This window comes from Neofelis nebulosa, chromosome 9 (assembly GCF_028018385.1).
Source record: "Neofelis nebulosa isolate mNeoNeb1 chromosome 9, mNeoNeb1.pri, whole genome shotgun sequence".
Lineage (NCBI taxonomy): Eukaryota > Metazoa > Chordata > Mammalia > Carnivora > Felidae > Neofelis > Neofelis nebulosa.
The window spans coordinates 77,107,000-77,130,267 of record NC_080790.1 but is presented as its reverse complement, the minus strand read 5'-3'; the positions used below and the strand labels follow the sequence as shown (position 1 = coordinate 77,130,267).

The 23,268-nt window shown below is 35.9% G+C and overlaps 1 protein-coding gene across 1 annotated transcript in view; it reads right to left on the bottom strand.

Moving 5' to 3' along the window:
• Positions 1–23,268, bottom strand: part of LRPPRC (leucine rich pentatricopeptide repeat containing) — a 110,061-nt gene that overhangs the window by 50,328 nt on the left and 36,465 nt on the right. Inside the window, exons 14-23 of the mRNA XM_058684262.1 lie at positions 22,898–22,964; positions 10,288–10,315; positions 8,231–8,288; positions 7,037–7,143; positions 6,738–6,815; positions 6,356–6,400; positions 5,895–6,008; positions 4,727–4,857; positions 3,936–4,021; positions 2,312–2,519 (exon numbers count right to left, since the gene is read on the bottom strand). Of these exons, the coding sequence (XP_058540245.1) occupies positions 2,312–2,519; positions 3,936–4,021; positions 4,727–4,857; positions 5,895–6,008; positions 6,356–6,400; positions 6,738–6,815; positions 7,037–7,143; positions 8,231–8,288; positions 10,288–10,315; positions 22,898–22,964 (922 nt within the window). The remainder of the gene's footprint in view (positions 1–2,311; positions 2,520–3,935; positions 4,022–4,726; positions 4,858–5,894; positions 6,009–6,355; positions 6,401–6,737; positions 6,816–7,036; positions 7,144–8,230; positions 8,289–10,287; positions 10,316–22,897; positions 22,965–23,268) is intronic.

The following is a 23,268-nucleotide window of genomic DNA, read 5'->3' as shown; positions in this document are numbered from 1 at the left end:
AAAACCTTTTTATTAAGATAAACTGAAAGATTCTGTCATGGAGACTGCCTCTGCAGAGATACCAAAAAAAAAAAAAAAAAAGACTAGGCAAATCAAAATAGTGGGTAATAATTTCTCTATGTATCTGAAAGTAGTAAGAAATCAAAAAGCAAAGATACTAATTTAGATTTCTCTAGCCCAATTAAGAGAGACAGCCCAATTTTCCTGAGATCTACAAATCTCTGACTGTCCTCTATAATCAGAAACACAGAGCATGCTCTAGGTTAACATGTAGATTCCATGTTATTTCATTTTCCTGTGGATAAGCTCTCCTTGGTTCATGAGCCCCATCTGCAGACCTCTTTCAGAAAACTTTCATGTCTTCTCTGTATTCAAAGTATTTCTATTTGTAAGATACTATTCTACCATGGCCTCGTTTTCATTGTTTAATTATTTTATTTTTGCCCAGTAGTGGAGGAGGGCCTAATTCTTCTGGGCACTGGGCCCATTTCTTTCAAATCCCTAAGCAGAGCTTCACATGCAATTTGCAGAGATGGGTCTCTCAAACAATCAAAAAAATTCTAGTAGGAAGCATATTAATTATAGGATTTCGATATAAAGTTGGCTGTGAACATGAGAACTCAGTAACACAGTAATTGTCTGAATCGCTATTTCTTTAAAAGGATGTAATGCTGAGATTGTAGAGGTTAAGATGTGGCCAATCATCTAACTTGATAAGCTTTTTTTTGATTGGATGACAAACTGTTTCATCAAACATATATATGTATGTATGTATCTGTGTGTGTATAAATATATATATATCTACATTTCCTAACATGGAGCCAAGATGATTTTTATTCCCCATTTTGAATTCAATACTAGGGGCACCTGGCTGGCTTCAGTGGGAAAGCATGTGCTTCCTGATCCTGGGGTCATGAGTTCGAGCCCCACGCTGAGTGTAGAGATTAAATAAATAAAACTTAAAAAAAAAATTCAATAATAAACCATTCATTATATTCAATTAATTATACCCTCTAATTAATAAAGGAAAACTACCAGAAATTTGGGAAGAATATGAGAACGATTAAGATGTATCTTTTATTTTTCCTGGCATTGATAGGGCAGTATCTATACTAAAATCAGAAAAATCCCTACACTTATCTTTTTTTTTTTTTAATTTTTTTTTTTAATTTTTTTTTTTCAACGGTTTTTATTTATTTTTTTGGGACAGAGAGAGACAGAGCATGAACGGGGGAGGGGCAGAGAGAGAGGGAGACACAGAATCGGAAACAGGCTCCAGGCTCCGAGCCATCAGCCCAGAGCCTGACGCGGGGCTCGAACTCACAGACCGCGAGATCGTGACCTGGCTGAAGTCGGATGCTTAACCGACTGCGCCACCCAGGCGCCCCCCTACACTTATCTTGATGAGCACTGACTAACATAAGGAACTGCTGAATCACTGTATTGTACACCTGAAACTAATATAACTCTATGTTAACTACAGTGGAATTAAAATAAAATCAGAAAATCAGAAAATCCCAATCACAAAACAGGCAAATTAAAAACTGCATTAAACCACGAAAAAGATGATAAAGAGGAAAGATGTAAGAAATTTTTTTTAAAAAGGCAAAAAAGGGAAAACAAATGCAAAAGGAAAAGAAGATATAATAAAGGGTGCATAGTGGTCTTACTAAAATGTTTTACTCACTGCAAGAGAGCAGGGTTGATTTTTATGATTTGTATTGCAAATAATACCTTAAATTGGGCATATTAAAGCATATCAGTTGCTATCAAATGTAAAAATTTTCAAACTAAGTAAACCTCACCCTATCAACAAAATTCATCTTCCTCTTCCAACGCACAGAGACATCCTCTACAGCATTTATCAAAGCTAGAAAACCTGTAATGGCACATACTATTAAAATCAATTACAACATGGAGAAAAGGAGCACCAAAGAGATGCTGCTACATTACTACTCGAATAACAATCAGGATGCAGAATCAAAAGCCCCAGAGAATCCTTCCTTCTTATATTAATAATTAACACCTCTAAGGCTCATAACTGGGAAAAATTAGATTCAATTTCATGTGATATCATCACATGCCCCACAAAAAAAATCAGCGCAGACCAATCCATTGAGAAGTAAGCCATAGGGCCACAGAGCTGCTGGTCATTTTAAACGTCATCTAGCCCATAAAAATCCTCTTATTTGTGGTAAATAACCTCCAAGGCTTCCATAGCACCACAGAGTATTTACAAAGTGTAATTCCCAAATGATTAGCTTCATTATTTGAATACCAAGATTTAAAATTCATAATTCACTTAACTTACTTTTCCAGATACAGAGTGACCAGTGGGGAACTTAAGGCAGTGGATGGTTTCGCTAACCCCAGAGTCATGATGGCTTTGTGCAACTGTTTTACTGTTTCAGTTTCACCTCTTAAAGCTGCGCCATTCAGGATGTGGAAAAAGGACAAGACTGTTGCATCTTTGATAAGAACATCCTTCTCTTTCATCTCCTTTAGAATGTTAATAGCATCTACAATGAAGTAACACAAAAGACCCTTAGGTAATTTCATGTAGGGAAAACAAACTGCTATTAAAACAGCATTTCAAGCCCAGCAGGAATGTAAATTCTAGTGTATAATGCCGATTTCAAGTTAATTACTACTTGCATTTCTAAACGAGACTACAATTATAAATCCACAATAGCATGGTTTTATCATTTCCCTGCAACTTTGACTACAAATTATAGATAGGGACTGTGTGCCCACTCTGCACCACATAACCCTGTACGGTCTGCCCTATAGCTGTAAGATCCTCCTAAATGGAGGCTTTTATCGTTCAAAGCTAACATCTGCTAAATCACATCATTGTTTCTTCAGCAGATGGCTTGTCAGGAGGCCAGATAATAAAGATGTGTTTACACTGTATATACAGCCAGACTAATGGTCTGATACCGATAGGGCCTGTTTGCTATGTCGATACTAATTAGCCAAGCAGAGCCAATGAAAGCTTTCCAAAAGACTGCATGTTAATACATTAGATTCATTAAGCTTCATTAGGAAGGCAGAAACAAACATTTTAGGATATGGAATAAGTGCGTTTTTATAATGTTGTTCTTAATTATTGCCCAGACAAAATGTTTTGACCGTTTTACAAAAAGTGATTTTTAAAAAGCAGGCTAATGCTTATAAAGAGTTTTCTGTATTAGAAGGACGTCCCAAGAAAAAATTCAACGTTCAGATCAAGTATTTCCTCCTTACATTTTTCACTGTAAAAATTTTCTTTAAATATCTTCTCTAGAAATAAAAAGGAGAGGAAGGCTAAAAAGGAAGTTTCAAAATCAAGCCCAATGAGAAATTTAAGAAACAAGCAAACAGTAAGAATATATGATCAAGTGTAAGTAATTAGGCTTAGTATTATCTCAACAGTGAGAAAATTACAGCATGCATCTCAGTTGTAAAATCAGCAAGGTTTTCCCTGCAAACTTCTAAATGAAAACTTATTAAGGTATATACATTTTTTGTTAATGTTATTAAAAGTTAAGACAAAGACTACAGAAATCATATTCTTAAATAAAGGGTATGTTTATAGGTTTTACGTTCAGCCTTCAGATGTTCTTAAGCAAAAACAAAGCCATTAGTGCAGGCATATAAGCAAATTGTGCCATAAGTCATGATCTTCAAACTCAATCCAAACAGCAATGCTAATAAAAACTAGCTGTAGAAATGCAAAAAGCACTGAGCTGTGCAAATGTAAATGACAAGCTTGCCAATCCATTAAAACTAATGGCCTACACTGTCCACGCAGCTCTGGATGGATTCACATGCAAATTTGTATGCAAAGTGTTCAAGCACTTTGCAGGACATGATATACCATTAATATCAATTCACATGTTATTCCAGTGGCAAGATACTTGCATCACCTATTTCCTTTATGTGCCGAGGCTTACCTTGGAGCTTGCCATGTTTTCCCAATACTTTTACAAGGCCTACATACTTGCTGGTGTCAAGGACAGCAGATGGATTTAAACGGTCACTAAAAATTAAAGGCACATTTATGTTATGTTAAAAGTTGATTGTGAAAAGAACTGCAATATCCATGTTATCACTTTTCAAAAACTCATCAGTTGTTCTGAACTGTTATTAGCGTAGGCCTCTACATTTCTGTGAAGGTTTATTTTTGAAGCCATATTCAAATTCATATGTAATTATACTCAAAGTGACAAAAGGGTAAAAACCTAACACTACATGTTTATTGCATCACACCATCTGCAAATGTTACAAACGAAGGAACTCTTTGCTTCATGGCACTTTACGTGATTCTAACTTTGTGATAAACATTGAAATACTCAAAGACATTATTTTTAATTAAAAAATCTATCAGGATGGGAAACCAAAGATACCTGAGAAATGGACAGAATGTTGTTCACACTACAGAACAGAAAGGGGAATGTTAAGCCTTATAATCACCCCTGTTGTGATATGCAGTTGTAAAATAATCAATTGGGAAAAATCCTTGGCTTTCAGGCACAGGATGTCTTATCATACTTAAACAAAGACTCTGCTGAAAACAAGCTGCAATTAATCAAAGGGAGTCATTTTATGAAATTTCAAAAAACACTGACAAAAAAGATTTTTTAAAAATTACATTCTGTAAGAGGAATATTCAATTTACATGATCCATGAAGGACTGACTATCCGCATAAATGCTGATGATTTGTTCCAGTGCCAGGGTACTCACAATTCTTGTTTCAGGTTCAATGCGTCTTCTGCATTATCATGTCGACAGCACAAATTTATTAAAGCTGCATAGCCACCAACAACCATGTCCGATTCATATTTTGCTTTCAATTCAAGAGCTTTTTGCATGTTCTAAAATAAAGGACAGAAGTAAAAAAGAAAGAAGGAAGATGGTATAAAATGATATAAAAGTAAAAATGTAAAATCTCTAAGCTTAACACTCGGGAGTATAGAAAAAGTTAATAGCACTTTAAAAACAAATGGATCCGGTGTTAATAATTTCACCTTTCTCCTTGGGGTGTTTTTATTCACCTTTCAAAAGCAGCCAAGATACATATGTAGGGTTTAAAAGATTTGTTACATGTAACGCAACATGAGCTGCTACGCCAAATCTGATGTTTTAGCTTTGTAGGTACTGTAGGTACTGTATTGTAAAAAAGATGTCCAAATTAAATGTGTACCAAGTCAGCTCCTACTCACAGTCCAATGTCCACACAGAGAAATATGTATCATCGCAAAGCTCCTCACAGTCTACTTTAATATCCAAGTGAAGCAATATTTTACAATTCAACAGTACCATGTTATAATCTTAAACTCAGTTATGTTTTTTCCCCCAAAAACACAGGCATACAACCAAATCATATTGAACTAGAAACTGAAAAAGTCTAGTGATATACCACAAATTGCAGACACACACTAAAACGAACACAAAGTACAGCTGGACGCCTGCTGAAAAAAATGCAAGAGACCCTTTATCTCAGAAAGAGCTTTTTTCCAGCAGGAAAATGGAATTTCAATCCCTGCATTAACAACCTAGTAATATTTGACTTGCAAATGACTACTGCATGTATCAGTTGCTTGACAATCTAGATATAAGAGACCGGAGCCATGGCTTGAAAGGACATTTGGCATGTATGATAAACCTATCACGGCTGTTACTATCATTCACTTTGCAGATTATCGTAAACAAACTACAGCAACCCGAAAACATGCCATTCAAGGTGTAGCTGAAATTAGTTAACCTTTCATTTAATTGCACTCTTCACACATGATGTATAATAATCAATTGTGAAAATCATAAATATTATATTTGGCTTTCTTACTTTTATCTATAAGAATTTTTTTTTTTTACCTTAATAGCATATTTGAAATACTTAAACAAATATTACCTCTTCTGAACAAAGTACTAGTATGAGTTGTTTTAGGACATCTCCTATAGGTTGATTTTCAGCTTTTAGTTTTTCAAGTGTAGACTCCAAAACAGATGATGTAAGCTGCGTAGCCTACAGGAATGGAAAAAGAAAAATTTACTACAAAAAGAAAATGTACCCCTTGTCATTCTTCCCTTTAAACTGACCTTTCCTAGATGTCAAAAGTGCTATCAAGGATATTAATCTGGGGAGCCGGATGTGGATGGACTCCAAGGGTTTTTGAAGTTCCTGAGATACATATGCGAATTTCTTAGATATGCTGATTTTTCTAAGATAGGGAATAGCTGTTACTAACTTCTTAGATATGTACTGATGACAAAAATGTTAGGAATCACTGGTTTTATAAGGACACAATCTAGAATTCTCATTAAATGTGGTGGTTATATAGCATCTAGAATCTACTCAAAAAACCTACTTACTTTTCGAGAGTCTATCTTCTCTCTGTCAACCAACATATTAACATCCTAAAATTGAGATTTAAATTAGAATTAAAAAACATATGGAAAAGTATATCAGCAAATGTCAAAAGCAGATTTTAGGAGTTTCAGCTCATTTTACTATTTTTTCATCTTTTCAATCTTCCAGAAATTCTATTCATACTTCATTAACCATTGTAATTAATCTTTTAAACACATTCTTTGAGATATATAAGCAATATTTACCAACCATCAATGAAAAAAACCTTATTTTCATGGTTGCCACGTAAACTTTTTTTGTCCAAAAGCATCACGCTTAAGTCAAATTTTAACATGCTTTTATATATAAATCAAGCATTTTGAAAAAGTTTACTATTTCACACACCTTAATCAATTCAGGAACGTGGTAGCTATCCAGTAGATTACGAATGCCTCTGTAGATATTTTCAGGAATTTTTACATTCTGTGCAAAGGGAAAGGAGGAAGACAAAAAAAAAAACATCCTGAGTTTTAGACAACCAAACTGAAATTTGTCTAACAGAAATTATCTCAGACATAATTTAAGTCTCCAACTCGTGTATGTCATTGAGAAGTGGTCTGGTTGTACTTAAAAGCAGCAATTTCAAATCTAATAGATACATGTCAGACAGGACAGGCATTATATAGCAAAAAATGAAATGGTACCATCTCCTTCAGCTGATGGAAGTATTGTCTCAAACGCTCCTCCTTGGCCTGTACCTCTGAGTCACTCATGCTGTCAATCAAGTTATAAAGAAAATAGCCAACAGCTTCTGTGGAAAAAAACAAGAGAAAGCATTCCACTAAAATTACTGAGACTGTCATGTTATCAAGATTAATTTATAAGAAATCATTTTGGTGTGAGATGTCACCCTGATGAGAGGCTCTGAAATGGCAACAATGATCACTGAGGCATAGAGATTATGTGGTTTGGGAGCACATATCTAACTGGTGAGTGAAAGGAATATTAATTATTTTCAGACCGAGTGACAGCTTTTCAGTACTGAATCTTACTTCAATCTATTTTTTTCCACCACTCTGTGACAGAAGTGGTCCTGCCCAAGGCCTTACCCCTTTCCTGTCCAAACCACGAGTAGGAAGAATAAATAAATGCCTTGTACACATTTCGGTACTAATTTTTTTTTTGTGGACAATATTTGGGGAACACGTAAAATTAGAAATGGCTGCTAAATGTTGAGTACAGAAAGTTAAATAATTTTAATAAGCAGATACAGTAATCCTGTGGAGAGCTGCCTATTAGCCAATGAAAAACCAAGATTAACAAAGATGTTTTGTAACAACAGTAATTTTCCTATGCGTTCAAGCATAAAATGTAGAGGGCCATATGTTAATACCTAGAATAGAAAATCTGAACTTTCAAGAAGGGTACCTTCTTAAAGAAAACCATATATTCTAGGCTTCATTAGGTGGAAAACAAAAACCATTAAATGTCAAAATAAGGCATTTTGGATAATAAATTGTATTTACGTAGGAATAAATCTAAAGATCTCTTTTACTATCTTACAAATTTAAAATTAACTATACCTCCAAAACATTAAAATAACAAACACTAAGAATACTGGTTTGTAAGCCTATTTTGGTAGGTGCTATAAGAGGCATTTCTTCAATATCTAAGAAGGAAAAAGCCTCCAACCTTGTCTTTAAAAAAATTATAATGATAAAACCAAACACCTCATAGATCTCAAAATGTTGTAGTTATCAATATAAAGATTTATAACCAAATGTTTTCAAATTTCACTTTCAAAAAGAAAATGTTTACTGCTGTAATCCTTCTAGCCCATCATTACACAGAAGAATGGATTTGTGGATAAGTTACAATCATCGAAATTGAAACGCTACCCGTTGGTCCTGGAGGCTCCTGGCAATAACGTCCATCCTTGTACAACAGTTCTGTTATCTGGTAAGACAGAAAATGCGTGCATTGCAGCAAGAGAAGCAAACAAGAACAAATACAATCTGAAATTGAATTCTTGAAATAATAAAACCTCTCCCCAGTAAGGTATTATTCTATAGCACAGTTACTCAACACTACCCCACCTGCCAAGGAGATTGTTTCGTTTTTAAATAATAGGTCTTTAAAAACAAAAACAAAACAAATCCATGTCAAAGAAAAACTACAGTGTTTCATGAAATGTCACTAAACTGATTTGTTTATATATTGTTTTAAATAAATTGTTAGAAACAGGACAGAGCTTATAGGAATTACCAACCAATATTATTTCTCATCATGTTGTTTTGGTCTTGTTGACACTGGGCCAGTTTCCACCTTTAAATGAAGTATTACAAAAGTAATAAAGTAACAATATCCTGGACTCGTAAATAGCTTAATTTTTTTTTAGTTTTTTTTTTTTTTCCAACGACATTTTCCCAGTCATTTCAATGGCATTAAAACCAAAGGGGTCAAGAGCTCTAATGTGCTTGTTCTCAAGGATTCTTAGCAGAGGAATGCACAAATACTCAAAGACATACACACCACTAATTCTTCGACATTAATTCTGCAAGCCAATTTTAACAAAAGAAATCCAAATATGTATTTCATGATGAAAATGATTACAAAACCTATAGTACTGACTTGTGACTTTTGGACACAGTGTTTGACTATGTATCCTTGGGCTGAAGATAGTAAGAAGGGAGTTAAGAATTCTAAACTACTTTATGGGTATTCTACGACTGAATTTATTTGCTCTTAAAATACTGCCTGGCACATGTTACAAGTGTTGACAACTCAAAATGCAGTTACTTCTACTACTATTTATTTGCTAATATAGAAAATTAGGCAAAATTGGCCACATCCCACTTTACTCCACCATGTAAATCATGCTGCAGTTAATGGCAATTCAAAGGATAGTTAAGATAGACAGTACTTAAAGTAAAATGAAACAGTTCTTACCTACAAACTATTTTTCACTAACACAGACATGTACAGAAGATAGACAATATAATCCTACTAGAAGTTGTAATTAACAGCCATCCAATAGATATAAGATAGCCACATTTAATACTAAATTTTGAACAAAAACACATTTCATGAATAAACCAATAAAAAAATCTTTCTAGTCAAAAAATCATTTCTAAATACAGATATCCCAAGCATAAGTTAAAACTGACTGTATAGTTTGGCAGTATAAGTAATACTTAAAACAGAATTAAAGGAAATTTAGATTAAAAAAAATTTTTTTTAATGTTTATTTATTTTTGAGAGAGAGAGAGAGAGAGAGAGACAGAGCGTGAGTGGGGGAGGAGCACAGAGAGAGGGAGGCACAGAATCCGAGGCAGGCTCTAGGCTCTGAGCTGTCAGCACAGAGACCAACGCGGGGCTTGAACTCACAAATTGTGAGATCATAACCTGAGCCGAAGTCAGACGCTCTACCAACTGAGCCACCCAGGCACCCCTATGGAAATTTAGATTTTAAAAAATATACAAATTGGAAATTCCTGTTAATGATGTATGTTCTGATTTTATTTAGCTACAAATGTTTCCTGCAATTCAGCATAAGGGTAACGGTACTTCTTGCATAAAAGCAATTAACTTTTTAAAAAACTAGCAATTTAAAATTGATCTATACATCATTCATATATAGAGACACACAAATGTCCATATGTATATATAATTTAAAAAGTAATTATTAAATTTTATGCCAAATGTCACTGCAATAATGTTAACAGCTGTCCTTTGGAAAAGATGAAAACCTTATGAAGAATTTAGGACGAAGTCAAGGATCACTACAATAATCAATTTCAGGCTCTAGGAAGACAGTTTGAAAATTACCGATTTCAAGACTCTAAAATTCATTAATTTATAATAATATATCATAAATGTATGAAGCTACTATAACTTTTGCTCTTAAAAGCATTTTAGAAATCACCTTATGAATTGCATTATTAGGAGTACTTACCTTGCTCCAAAGATTTATATCCATAGACCTGCAGAGGGCAGCAAAGGATTAAAAATAAATCCAGAGGCTTAAAAAACATTGTAAGTTACAACACACTGGCAACTATTATATGCAATGCAGATAAAAGCCATAAAAAAAATAAGTAAATAAATTTTTCCAAAGTTAAGTTGAATTTTTGGGATAAACTGGAAAGGCTGACTCTTTGAACTCAATCAAAATAATGATTAATTTAAACAAGATTCATTAAGAATCATCCCTAAATCTTCGCGTCCAAGTTTGAAAGAGCAGGATATATATGCATACTCTCAAAGCATCTGCCCTCAGACTGTTTATTACTTGTCTTAGTAAAGATAAAAACCATATAATGGAGAAATTGAACAACATCTTCACTAGGTGATCAAAATTAGACTAATGGACATTGCTGATGGACAATGTGTGATTTTTAGATTTAACTCCCTGAGGGCAGAATATCACTCCAGTGGTATTCCTCCAGGCAGGAATGTAAAACCTAAAGTTAATCATGGGGAACCATAGTAAGGAATATTCTATAAAATAACTGGCTTGTATTCCCCCAAAATGTTAATGTCGTAAAAGACAAAAGCTGAAGAAACATTCTGGATTAGAGAAAATTAAAGAAAAAGGACAACATCCATCCATGAAGGAACTTCTGGAAGAGAGGGGGGGAAATACATACATACATATATACATACATAAATAAATCTATCTATCTATCTAGAATAAAAAGAGCCATATTAGATAAAAGTATTCCATCAATGTTAAATTTTCTGAATTTGTAAACTGTGCTGTGGTTGTGTAACAATATCCTTGTTGTGTAGCGGGGCCCCTGGTTGGTTCAGTCAGTAGAGCATGTAACCCTTCTAAGTTCAAGCTCCTTGTAGGGTATACAGATTACTTAAAAATAAAACCTTAAAAAAAAAAAAAAAAAAAAAAAGAATATCCTTATTCTGTAGAATAACCCCCCTGAAATCATAAATTTTATTATGTATATGTGTGTACATTGATTGATACATGTACACATGCATACACACAATAAGCATGGGTGTATATTGATTGATAGAGTGAATGAATAATAATAATGTAGAAAAATAATGTCGAAAAATGCTAAAAGTTAGTAAACGGGGCATATAAGAGTTCTTTGTACCATCCTTCCAATTTTCTATACATCTGAAATTACTCCAAAGAAAGCAAAAAGAATGTCTCACCCAAATTTCTCCTATTTAAATGAAAAGCCATTTATGAAACAGGATAACCAGTGAACCAGTGTAACCAGTCTTACACTATTTTTAAGCTTCATAAATTTAATGTCTACAAGTTCTGTACATTTAATTTAAATATATCATCTACTTTAAAAAGACTATGTGTTTTAATGGTAATTTTATTTTTTTAACGTTTGTTTATTTTGGGAAGAGAAAGCATGAGTGGGATAGCAGCAGAAACCCAGGCTCCACACTGTCAGCACAGAGACTGACATGGGGCGCAAACCCACTAACCATGAGATCATGACCCAAGCCAAACTCAGGAATCGGGACACTCAACCGCCCGAGCCACCAAGGCACCCCTTAATGGTAATTTTATAATGCAAATATAATTTACTAAAACTTACAGACTATATTTACTACATATATTTACATTGTAAAATACCCACAAAATCTACAAGCCTTTTTAAATCTATACCTTTTTAAACTTGATGTTGGGCAGCTTTGAGTGGACTGAATTTTGGTATATGGAGTTAACAAGGCACTTATTTTTTATTCTAAAAACATATTCAGAATGGGGGCGCCAGGGTGGCTCAGTCGGTAGAGCATGCCACTCTTGATCTCAGGGTTGTAAGTCTGAGCCTCATGCTGGGTGCAGATAGATATTATTTAAAAATAAAATCTTAATCCCTCTCAAAATAACACCAGGATTCTTCACAGAACTAGAACAAATAATCCTAAAATTTGTATGGAACCAGAAGAGACCCTGATAGCCAAAGCAATCTTGAAAAAGAAAACCAAAGCAGGAAGGCATCACAATCCTGGACTTCAAGCTATACTACAAACCTGTAATCATCAAGATAGTATGGTACTGGCACAAGAACAGACACTCAGGTCAATGGAACAGAAAAGAGAACCCAGAAATGGACCCACAAACGTATGGCCAACTAATCTTTGACAAAGCAGGAAAGAATATCCAATGGAATAAAGACAGTCTCTTCAGCAAACGGTGCTGGGAAAACTGGACAGCGACATGCAGAAGAATGAACCTGGACCACTTTCTTACACCATACACAAAAATACACTCAAAATGGATGAAAGACCTAAATGTAAGACAGGAAGCCACAAAATCCTCAAGGAGAAAGCAGGCAAAAACCTTTTCGATCGTGGCCACAGACACTTCTTATTCAACAGGTCTCTACAGGCAAGGGAAACAAAAGCAAAAACGAACTACTGGGACCTCATCAAAATAAAAAGCTTCTGCACAGCAAAGGAAACAATCAGCAAAACTAAAAGGCAACTGACAGAATGGGAGAAGATATTTGCAAACGACATATCACATAAAGGATTAGTATCCAAAATCTATAAAGAACTTCTCAAACTCTACACCCAAAAAACAAATAATCCAGTGAAGAAATGGGCAAAAGACATGAATAGACACTTCTCCAAAGAAGCCATCTAGATGGCCAACCGACACATGAAAACATGCTCAACATCACTCATTATCAGGGAATTACAAATCAAAACCACAATGAGATACCACCTTACACCTGTCAGAATGGCTAACATTAACAACTCAGGCAACAACAGATGTTGGCGAGGATGCAGAGAAAGGATCTCTTTTGCACTGTTGGTGGGAATGCAAGCTGGTGCAGCCACTCTGGAAAACAGTGTGGAGGTTCCTCAAAAAGTTAAAAATAGAACTACCCTACGACCCAGCAATTGCACTACTAGGCATTTATCCAAGGGATACAGGTGTGCTGTTTCCAAGGGACACATGCACCCCCATGTTTATAGCAGCACTATCAACAATAGCCAAAGTACAGAAAGAGCCCAAATGTCCATCGATGGATGAATGGATAAAGAAAATGTGGTATATATGTACAGTGGAGTACTACTCGGCAATCAAAAAGAATGAAATCTCACCATTTGCAACTACGTGGATGGAACTGGAGGGTATTATGCTAAGTGAAATTAGTCAGAGAAAGACAAATATCATATGACTTCACTCATATGAGGACTTTAAGAGACAAAACAGATAAACATAAGGGAAGCAAAAATAATATAAAAACAGGGAGGGGGACAAAACAGAAGAGACTCTTAAATATGGAGAATAAACAGAGGGTTACTGGAGGGGTTGTGGGAAGAGTGATGGGCTAAATGGGTAAGGGCATTAAGGAATCTACTCCTGAAATCATTGTTGCACTATATGCTAACTAATTTGGATGTAAATTAAAAAAAATAAAATTAAAAAAAAAATAAGTAAAATAAAATAAAATAAAGTAAAATAAAACAAAACAAAACAAAACAAAATAAAATAAAATCTTAAGGGGTGCCTGGGTGGTTCAGTTGGTTAAATATCCAACTCTTGATTTCAGCTCAGGTTGTGATGTCTCAGTTTGTGAGTTCAAGTCCCCCATCAAGCTCTGGCTGACAGTGCAGAGGCTGCTTGGGATTCTCTGTCCCCCCCTCTCTCTCTGTCCCTCCCCCATCTCATGCACGTGCATGCGCTCTCTCTCTCTCAAGATAAATAAATAAACATTTAAAATATAAAAATAAAATAAAATCTTAAAAAAATTATTTTTTTCAGACTGCACTATCAACACACACCAAAAACTTGGATGAATTTCAGGGGCATTATGCTGAGTAAAAACAGGCCTGTCTCAAAACATGATTTACTTTGTGTGTCCATTCATATTATCTTTGCAAAATAACAAAATTATATAAATTGAAAACAAATTAGTGGTTGCCACAGGTTAGGGATGGGGTGGGGGCAGGGGTAGGACTACAGGGGGAGTCCTGGGGGGGTGGTATGCGGGATAACTGTGGTGATGGAGTAGTTTTTTATCATCACTGCAGTGATGGTTATGCAAAGCTACACACACAATATAAAATGTCAGAACTATACACACACATTATACCAATGTGTTTTGATAATGTACTATAATTATGTAAGATATAACCAGTGGGGGGAAATGGGTAGAGAGCACATAGGCCTTCTGTGTCCTATCTTTGCAACTTCCTATGATTCCATAATTATTTCAAAATAAAAACTACAAACATGTCCATGCATGATGAAATCATCCCTCCCACTGATGTACATTAAGGAATTTTGGAAAAAGAAGATGGACTCTTAGCTATAGGTGTAGAAAAAAAATGTGTATGAAGCCCTGTGTTTAGTATAGTGTTTATTTTCATTTGGGAAAAATTATTTGAGAAATCAGTTAACAGAAGAAATGATAAACTGACCTAAAAATCATAGCTTAGGGCTGTAGCAGAAAACAATGTCTCAACTATTAATGAGAGTTTTCATCTTGCCCATCCACTGACTACAGTGCAGCCTCCTTGGACTACTTGACGTTTCCATATGCAAAAAGAAAAGAAAAAAACAAAAAGACTTTTATTTTGCCAAATAGTTAACTGAAAGAAGGGTGAGAACTCAAGATATGAGAATATAATGCCGCACAGTGAATGTAAGATACAGTAAAGTCCATATTGATAAAAATAAGGCATCTTTTCTGACCAGGCCAGAAACAGCTTTGATTTAATTCCAAGGAATCTTAACCTATGGGTACCTACCACATCTAAGGAATTGGTAGGGGTGCAGGGTGGTGGGGGAGTGAGAAGCAGGGAAGTTTGCAGGCAAGTTAGAAGCCAATGCCCCAAAGCACACAACAGTAAGTGGCAAGACTGAGAGTGGTTTGTCACCTTTTTGGTATCTTGGACCCCTTTTTGAGAAGCTGATGAATCCCTCTTCTCAGGTACTGCTAATTTTGTCAGGTGTGATATCATAGTGGTCATGTTGTTGTATTTAAAGTAAGTTCTGAGGTGTATACTGAAGTATTTATAGGTAGAATGACAAGAGGTCTGTAATTTAAACAGTCCAAGTTGGGGGGGGGGGGGGGCAGGGGAGGAGACAAATGAAACAAGATGGTCTAGATCTTAACTGTTTGCTAATGGGTACTTGGGAGTCTACTTTTGTGAATGTTTGAAAACTCCATAGTAGAAGACAAACATTAAATAATTTGGGTGTAAATTAAAAAAATAAATAAATAAAATAAATAAAAAATAAAAAATTCTTATAAATAAATAAACAAATAAATAAATAAATAAATAAATAGACAAACACTATCTCTGGTCTAAATGTTGCATCTCTATTCCAATGCTCAACATTAATAAGCTGGGCTTCCGTTTTTAAGAAAAGCTACTTAATCGTATCTCTCACCAAACATCAACGTACATAAAATAAAAAATATTAAGATACTAAACTGCCCTCCAACCTGGCAATAAGTACCTAGGAAAGGCATAGAAATAAACTTTCAAAACTGTACATGTATCTAAAACAACTGACAATGACTAAAAGCACTACCTTGAATGTGAACCTTCATGATGGATGGCATAGGTTCAAAGAAAAAGTACAGAATCTTTTAAAACTAAGTTTTTGTCAAGAAAAGGCAACACTTCTTCACTGAATGTTCACTGCTATCTGGTCTCTGGCCTCAAACCTCCACTGAAAGTACTCTTGCTAAAATAACCACTAATCTCAATTCAAATTTCAACTAATGCTTTTTAATCTCCCTTGACTAAGTTTTGAGATTTGTGTTGTTGATCATTCTCCACCAGTCTCCTACTGATGCTTCTCCTTTCAAAGGACTCCTTTCAAAAATTTCCTTCCTATCTGCTCCTTAAGCAATCCTCTGTACTGAGTTCCAGGTACCTCATATTTTTTTACTTATTTTTAAGACAATCCTGCATGTAGGTTTTAAAATTCCTTGTTTCACAGAAGATGAAACAGACTTAGAAAGGCTAGGTACTGTAGAAAGAGAAAGACTGAGAAAAGCTGGCTCAGCTGGTACAACATGTGACTCTTGATCTCAGGGTCATGAGTTCAAGCCCCATATTGGACACACAGATTATTTAAAACAAAACAAAACAAAACAAATCCGTCTGGGGCGCCTAGGTGGCTCAGTCTGTTAAGCATCTGACTCTTGATTTTGGCTCAAGTCATGATCTCAGGGTTGTGAGATGGAGTCTTGCATCAGGCTTCACACTAAACGCAGAGCCTACTTGAGATTCTCTCCCTCCCTCTCTGCCCCTCTCTGTGCTCTCCATCTCTAAAAAAAAATTTTTTTTAAACAGCTAAGTAAAATTTCACAGGTCCCTCAAAAGGCAACTCAAAGGACCCTACAAACTGTGGATCACCTTTCCTTACCTGCACCCATTTCTCTCCTCTTTGAATATCCACTGTCAGCCTTACCTTTATTACATAAATCTTTCCATGGCTCAAAGCCATGACTCAAAGTCCAAACCTCACAACTTAGAAGAGATCATTGGAATGTACTTCCTTTGCCTTAAACAAATTCTTACTCATCCTTTAATACTCAGCTCAGCACCTTTTCTGCACATCTTAGCCCGGACTCATCCCTCCCTTGACCTTGGTAGAAGACATAGTACCTTCTCCTCTACACGTTGGTAATGATCAAGACCAGTTTGCAGGTGCTTTCTTACTTTCTGGTCTCCCAACTATGAACAACTTGGTGACGGTAAATTTCCTGTTCATCCTTGGTTTCAAGGATGAACCTATTATCTTGTGGTCCCAGCATTTGGCACACACAAATAAGTTAAAATTTCTGAGCACTTAAACCATAGTTCATGAAATACTTCCTCTGCTCCTATAAAGATGTCATGAATGGGAGCATCTTTTCTGACTGAAAAGAGGGCCTTACAATCCGGCATTTAACTTGGTGAATTCAATAGGGTAATGCCAGAAACTTCATTTCTTTTTCCCAACACATGGAAAGGAGCACCACTTCAATGGAATAAACAAACTCCTACTTGCCAAGTTTAGACTATTGCCATTGGGTCAGGAAATCCCTCCTTCTATCACAGAACTCTGTTTCTGTGGCAAAAAAAAAAAAGACTTAAATACTAGCATGCCAATTTGGAAACATTTATCTTTTTGACATGGTATATTTTTGACATGGTATATTCCCAGCCAAGTTGTGAACTAGCTTCAGCGGCATTTTGTGTCTTAGAAGTGACTCAATATTTCTGGTGGTAGTTTTCAGTAATATATAATATGTATACTGCCCTCTTTCTTATTTGAACTTTGTTCAGCTAGCACGATTATTAGGAGGAAAGAAAAGTCTTACTCATACTTAATGTCAGTCTGCCTTGAATCTGACATAGGAATTTACTAACTTTATCAGTCAGATCTAAAATGCCCTTTAAAATAGACTTAAAAACAGCCTTATTTTTTAAAAAAAGTTTAGAGTTAAGAATTCCCTAATAATCTTAATCTCATCTTCACTAAGCAGTACTGAATTTAAATAGTTTTCTACAGGTGACTTTGCCTACAAATGTTAACAGACAATTTATAAACTGGAAAATTTTAGGAAAGCATATACTTCTTTTTCTTTTAAAGAGAGAATGTGAGAGGGGGAGAGAGGGAGAGAGAGAGGGAGAGAGAGAGAGAGAGAGAGAGAGAGAGAGAGAGAGAGAGAGAGAATCTCAAGTGGGCTCCATGCTCAGCACAGAGCCCGATACGGGGCTCAACCCCATGACCCTGGTATCATGACCCGAGCCAAAATCAAGAGTCAGATGCTTAACCAAATGAGCCACCCAGGCACCCCAGAAAGGCATATACTTGATTGGTAATCAATGACCAGGTCTTGAGATGATCAATTTACAGAAATACTAGCTCACCAAACACTACTCTCAGAAGACATGGAGAAAACAGTATTGGTATTTCAAAACTATTGTGGGATAGCATAAAAAATTAATCTGGGCCAACAGGTTACAGAACACATGCTAGGAACTATTTCTTCACAGACCCTGGACATACTACTAGAAGGCAGTTTATTTAGTTTTTTTATTTTACTTTTTTTTAAAAGGCAGTTTATATCAAGGGTAGAGAACTATCCCAAAATTGCATTCCAGTATTGAAATGCATATTCAAGTTTCCCTTATGATTAGCCAAAGGGACTACGGTATCTCATTTAATGCTCTAGAACTTCTTACATTTCGAATGACTATGAATAATCCTTCATAGTCCTTACTTTTGGTAAGGAGTAACTAAGTGAATCTCTTCTGTGTTCATCCTCCCAGCAGTTGCTGAGGGTTAATCTGGACTCTATTGGGAATGCAGATGAGTACCCAGTTGTCTTCTCATTCAGCCAATTCTAAACTAGAGTACAAGACCCTGGAGAAGCATGGGATAGGTGACTGTTTTAATAGTTGTATTAAATGTCCTGCAAAGTGATTTTAAAATATACATACTATTTGATTCAGCATCAAATAAAAGAACAGAAAGCTACATTAATCCTAAGATACTGGACTGTAACAACATTGATTACATTCCGAATTTTTAATAGTTTTTGTGGTGGGAGAGAGCGAAAGAAATCACCTAGTTACTAATGCTTAAAAATATGCTATGAATAATGCCAAATTACTACAGGCTGAAACTTTTCTGTATCTACAATAAGACAAACTCACCAATGTAACAGTTTTGAACCTGAAGACTTAAAAATACTTTCCTGGAAGGGACTAGTTACAACTTGTTGCAGTGTAGACTACCAGAGAGAAGAGACCCTGGCCGAGAGCTCTGGAGATCTGCAGAGCTGGCCTCAGTCTTTAGCGGAGTACTTACAATCACATCTGAGTGAGGCAACAATCTGCAGCCTAGGGAACTATCCAAGACCTTTTGAGAGACTGAAAAAGACAATTCCCAAAACTCACACAGGGGTTGTAATAGCTCACATTCCCAATGATCTCAAAAATACATGGTCTAGGGGTGCCTGGCTGGCGGAGTTGGTGGAGCATGTGACTCTTGATCTCGGGGTTGTGGGTTCAAGCCCTATGCTGTGTGTAGAAATTATTTAAAAATACTAACAAAAAAACCCAACAACAACAACAACAAAAAACATGGGCTAGCAGGCAAAATACTCACAAGAATACTGCCTCAATAATGGAGCTGGATTAATTTACTGGGAATAATCCTAGACTGAAGGCTGATCTAGTCCTGCGTAATAAAGCATAAAAGCAACAAGCACTAAGAAAACTGTTCCAATAACTTAAAACATCAGAACAAAAGCTCAAAAATATTTAAAGGAATAAAAAAAAAAATCCACATTTAACAGAATAAAATCTACAACTGGCCTCCAATCAGAAATCACAAAGAAACAGAAATGTATGATGTATACTGAGAAAAAATTTAACCAATAGAAACAGACCAGAAATGATACAAACAATAGAATTAACAGACACATCAAAACACCTATCGACAATATTCCATTTAGTCATGAAAGAAGAAAAAAAAAAGCATAAGCATGTCAAGGAGATATGGAAGATATGTTTAAAAAATCCAAATTGGATTCCTAGAAATTAGAAATATATCCGAGATTAAAATACATTCTAAATGTATCTCTGCCTCAGCCAAGCCTCTGCACTGCACCAATTAAGTCTACTTTCTTCAAGATAAAGGACAAGTTCCCATATGTTATTTACCACATTTCAGTCTGATCCCAACCAGCACCTCCAATCTCCACAATAAATCAAAAATAGCAAATTACTGAAGGATGCATAGGTTACTTAAATACACTGAAAGATGTCAAGAGCAAAGCAAAAGCTCTTACAGCAAAGATGATGACACAAAATTAAAAAGCAGAAACAGAGAGGTGCCTGGGTGGCTCAGTCAGTTAAGCATCCAACTTTTGATAATGGCTCAGATCATGATCTCACGGTTTGTGAGATTCAGCTGCACTGTCAGTGTGGAGCCTGCTTAGGATTCTCTCTCCCTCTCTCTCTGCATCCCCCCAAAATAAACAAACATTTTTTAAAAAGCAGAAACAGAAAACACAACAAATTTAGTGTAGAGGCAAGCAACTCTGCATACTTCAATCACTGAGGCACTCCCAGCTCAATGACCGACCTAGGTATATACCAGAACGTACAGCGTGGTTTTTCTCCGTCACACTGAACCAACTTTACAGTCCAAATACCTTGTTTAAGAAGACTAGGACATGTGAAATGTAACAACTGCCATTCAAGCGGACTACAAAAACATAACATCAGTCAAGTTAAAGAAGGAAATACACAGGCCTGGAAGTTTATACAACAAACTTTCAAGGACAAACAAATGACAATGTTACTATTTCACTTCATAATATGAGTTTTTATTTTAAGTTTACTTATTTATTTTGAGAGAGACAGAGCGCAGAGGAGGGGAAGAGAGAGAGGGAGAATCCCAAGATATGGGGCTCAAACTCACAAAACTATAAGATAGTGACCTGAGCCGAAATCAGGAGTCAGATACTTCACCAACTGAGTCACTCATGTGCCCTGGTTCTTACTTAGTTTTATGGGTTTTTTAAAAATCTGGCTCTACTAGCATTTTGATCCACTTAATTATGTATTTTGTATTTTTAAACTTTAAAGGCGCAGCCCTTGGTTTGTGTTTTAACCTAATTCAAAACTATGACTGAAAAGAGTGGAACCACACTAGAAACGGTAGCAACACAGAATCCCACCGACCTGTTCTACCTCTCCTGGCCTGCAACGGAGGTGCTGGAGAGGTCTACAGAAAACCCTAGTGTTCCCACCGATGAAACAGGCTAAAAATTACTGAGATTAGTATCAGAAATTAGAAATTAGAAAACAAAATTAGAAACCTGTCCTTTTGTAATTACCACTGTGAACAACTGATTCAACAAGGATTACCAATGACTGCTAAAAAACACTGAATGAAAGGTTCTGTGAAAGAGGACAGACCCACTGTCTCAAAGTATCATCCCACAGACTTCTCACTAATCACAAAGGGAGTGAGGTTCCTTTGCAAGAGAGACATGGCGGCCACCACCATAACCAAGTGATCAAACTCAGCTGATGGCACCAACATTGTATCTCTTGCTGCAATAAGAAATGCCATCATCTATCAAGTATTCTTGCTAAAAATATTCAACCTGAGTCTCATTATGAGAAAGAAACTGTATGAATACAAAATGTGGGAGGGACATTCTACAGATCAAGTAGCCTGGGACCCTTCAAAAAAGTTAATGTCATAAAGACAAAAAGAAGGTAGGGGAATTGTTCTGGATTAAGAGAATATAAAGAGGCAGCAACCAATGCAATGCATGCACTTACTGAATCCTCAATCAAAAAGTAAAATAGTGGGGCGCCTGGGTGGTGCAGTCGGTTAAGCCTCCGACTTCAGCCAGGTCACGATCTCGCGGTCCATGAGTTCGAGCCCCGCGTCAGGCTCTGGGCTGATGGCTCGGAGCCTGGAGCCTGTTTCCGATTCTGTGTCTCCCTCTCTCTCTGCCCCTCCCCCGTTCATGCTTTGTCTCTCTCTGTCCCAAAAATAAATAAAAAACGTTGAAAAAAAAAAATTAAAAAAAAAAAAAAAAAGTAAAATAGTTATAAAAGAAATTTTTAGAACTAGGGACAATCTAAACATGAACTATGTATACTAGATGGTATTATAATATTATTAAATTTTAGGAGTGATATCGGTATTGTGATTATATAGACGATGACCTTATTTTTTTTATTTTTTTCAACATTTATTTATTTTTGAGAGAAAGACAGAGTGTGAGCAGCAGAGGGACAGAGAGAGAGGGAGACACACGATCCAAAGCAGGGTCCAGGCTCTGAGCTGTCAGCACAGAGCCCGACATGGGGTTCGAACCCACAGACCGCAAGATCATGACCAGAGCCGAAGTCAGACACTTAACTGACTGAGCCACTCAGGTGCCCCACGATGATGACCTTGTTCTTAAAGAGAAAAAAGTTGAAGGATCCAGAATCACGATGTCTACAACTTCAAGTGGTTCAGCAAAAATGGAAAAAGCATATATACATATGTGCTTGTGTGTACATATATGTTTGAGAAAGCAAATATAGCAAAATATCAAAAATGGTGACTCTACATAAAGGCTATGTGGATGTTTCCTCTACTATTCTTTCAACTCATTATGTTTGAATTATTTTGAAAATAACAACACTAAGAAGGAAAAAGGTCATTAACATCCCCTGAGCACACAGAGGAAGACAGTAGTATTATCCTCACTAAAGTCACCTTGTAATTAAATATTCAAAGTACCATTCAAACATACATACAACTTTGGAACTCCAACCTGCCATTTTCAAACAGTGCTTTCTTCTCTGATACAAGACCTTTACCAAATCTGTGTGTATTTCTTGGAAAAGATGATATAAAAGACTGCCTGCACTCAAGTCAACTACTTAACAGGAAGAAGAAAACAGGTAAGGTTATTTCAGGTAACTAGTAAATGGAAAGATTTGGAAGACAAGAATATCTGTATGTTTCCTTACACAGCAGGTCAAAAAAACAGGAGCAATCAGGCATAGAACATTATGTAAGGCAATCATCTTACCTCCTAAAGCCTAGAATTAGGCTGCCTCTCAAAGAAGCAAATGAGAAAGGCAATGTATTTGATTCCACTGCAAAAGAAAGTGATCATCATTAAATCCCAGACCAAACCCAAAAAACTTAAAAATTATCACCTTATTTGGAAACACATTTATAGCAATACTTTTTCATTTTCATTTTGGAAATTTTTAAAACGGAAATGTTCGGATACAAAATTAATTAGATAATGCAGTAATATATACCTACAACATAAGCCATCCTTTAAAAACATTTTTATTCCATGTTCATGAATATATACAACTAATGAATTTGTGCTTTTTTGGTCTAAATGGTAATAAGTAATCTACCGGCACACTGACAGTCAGTCTGGTACGC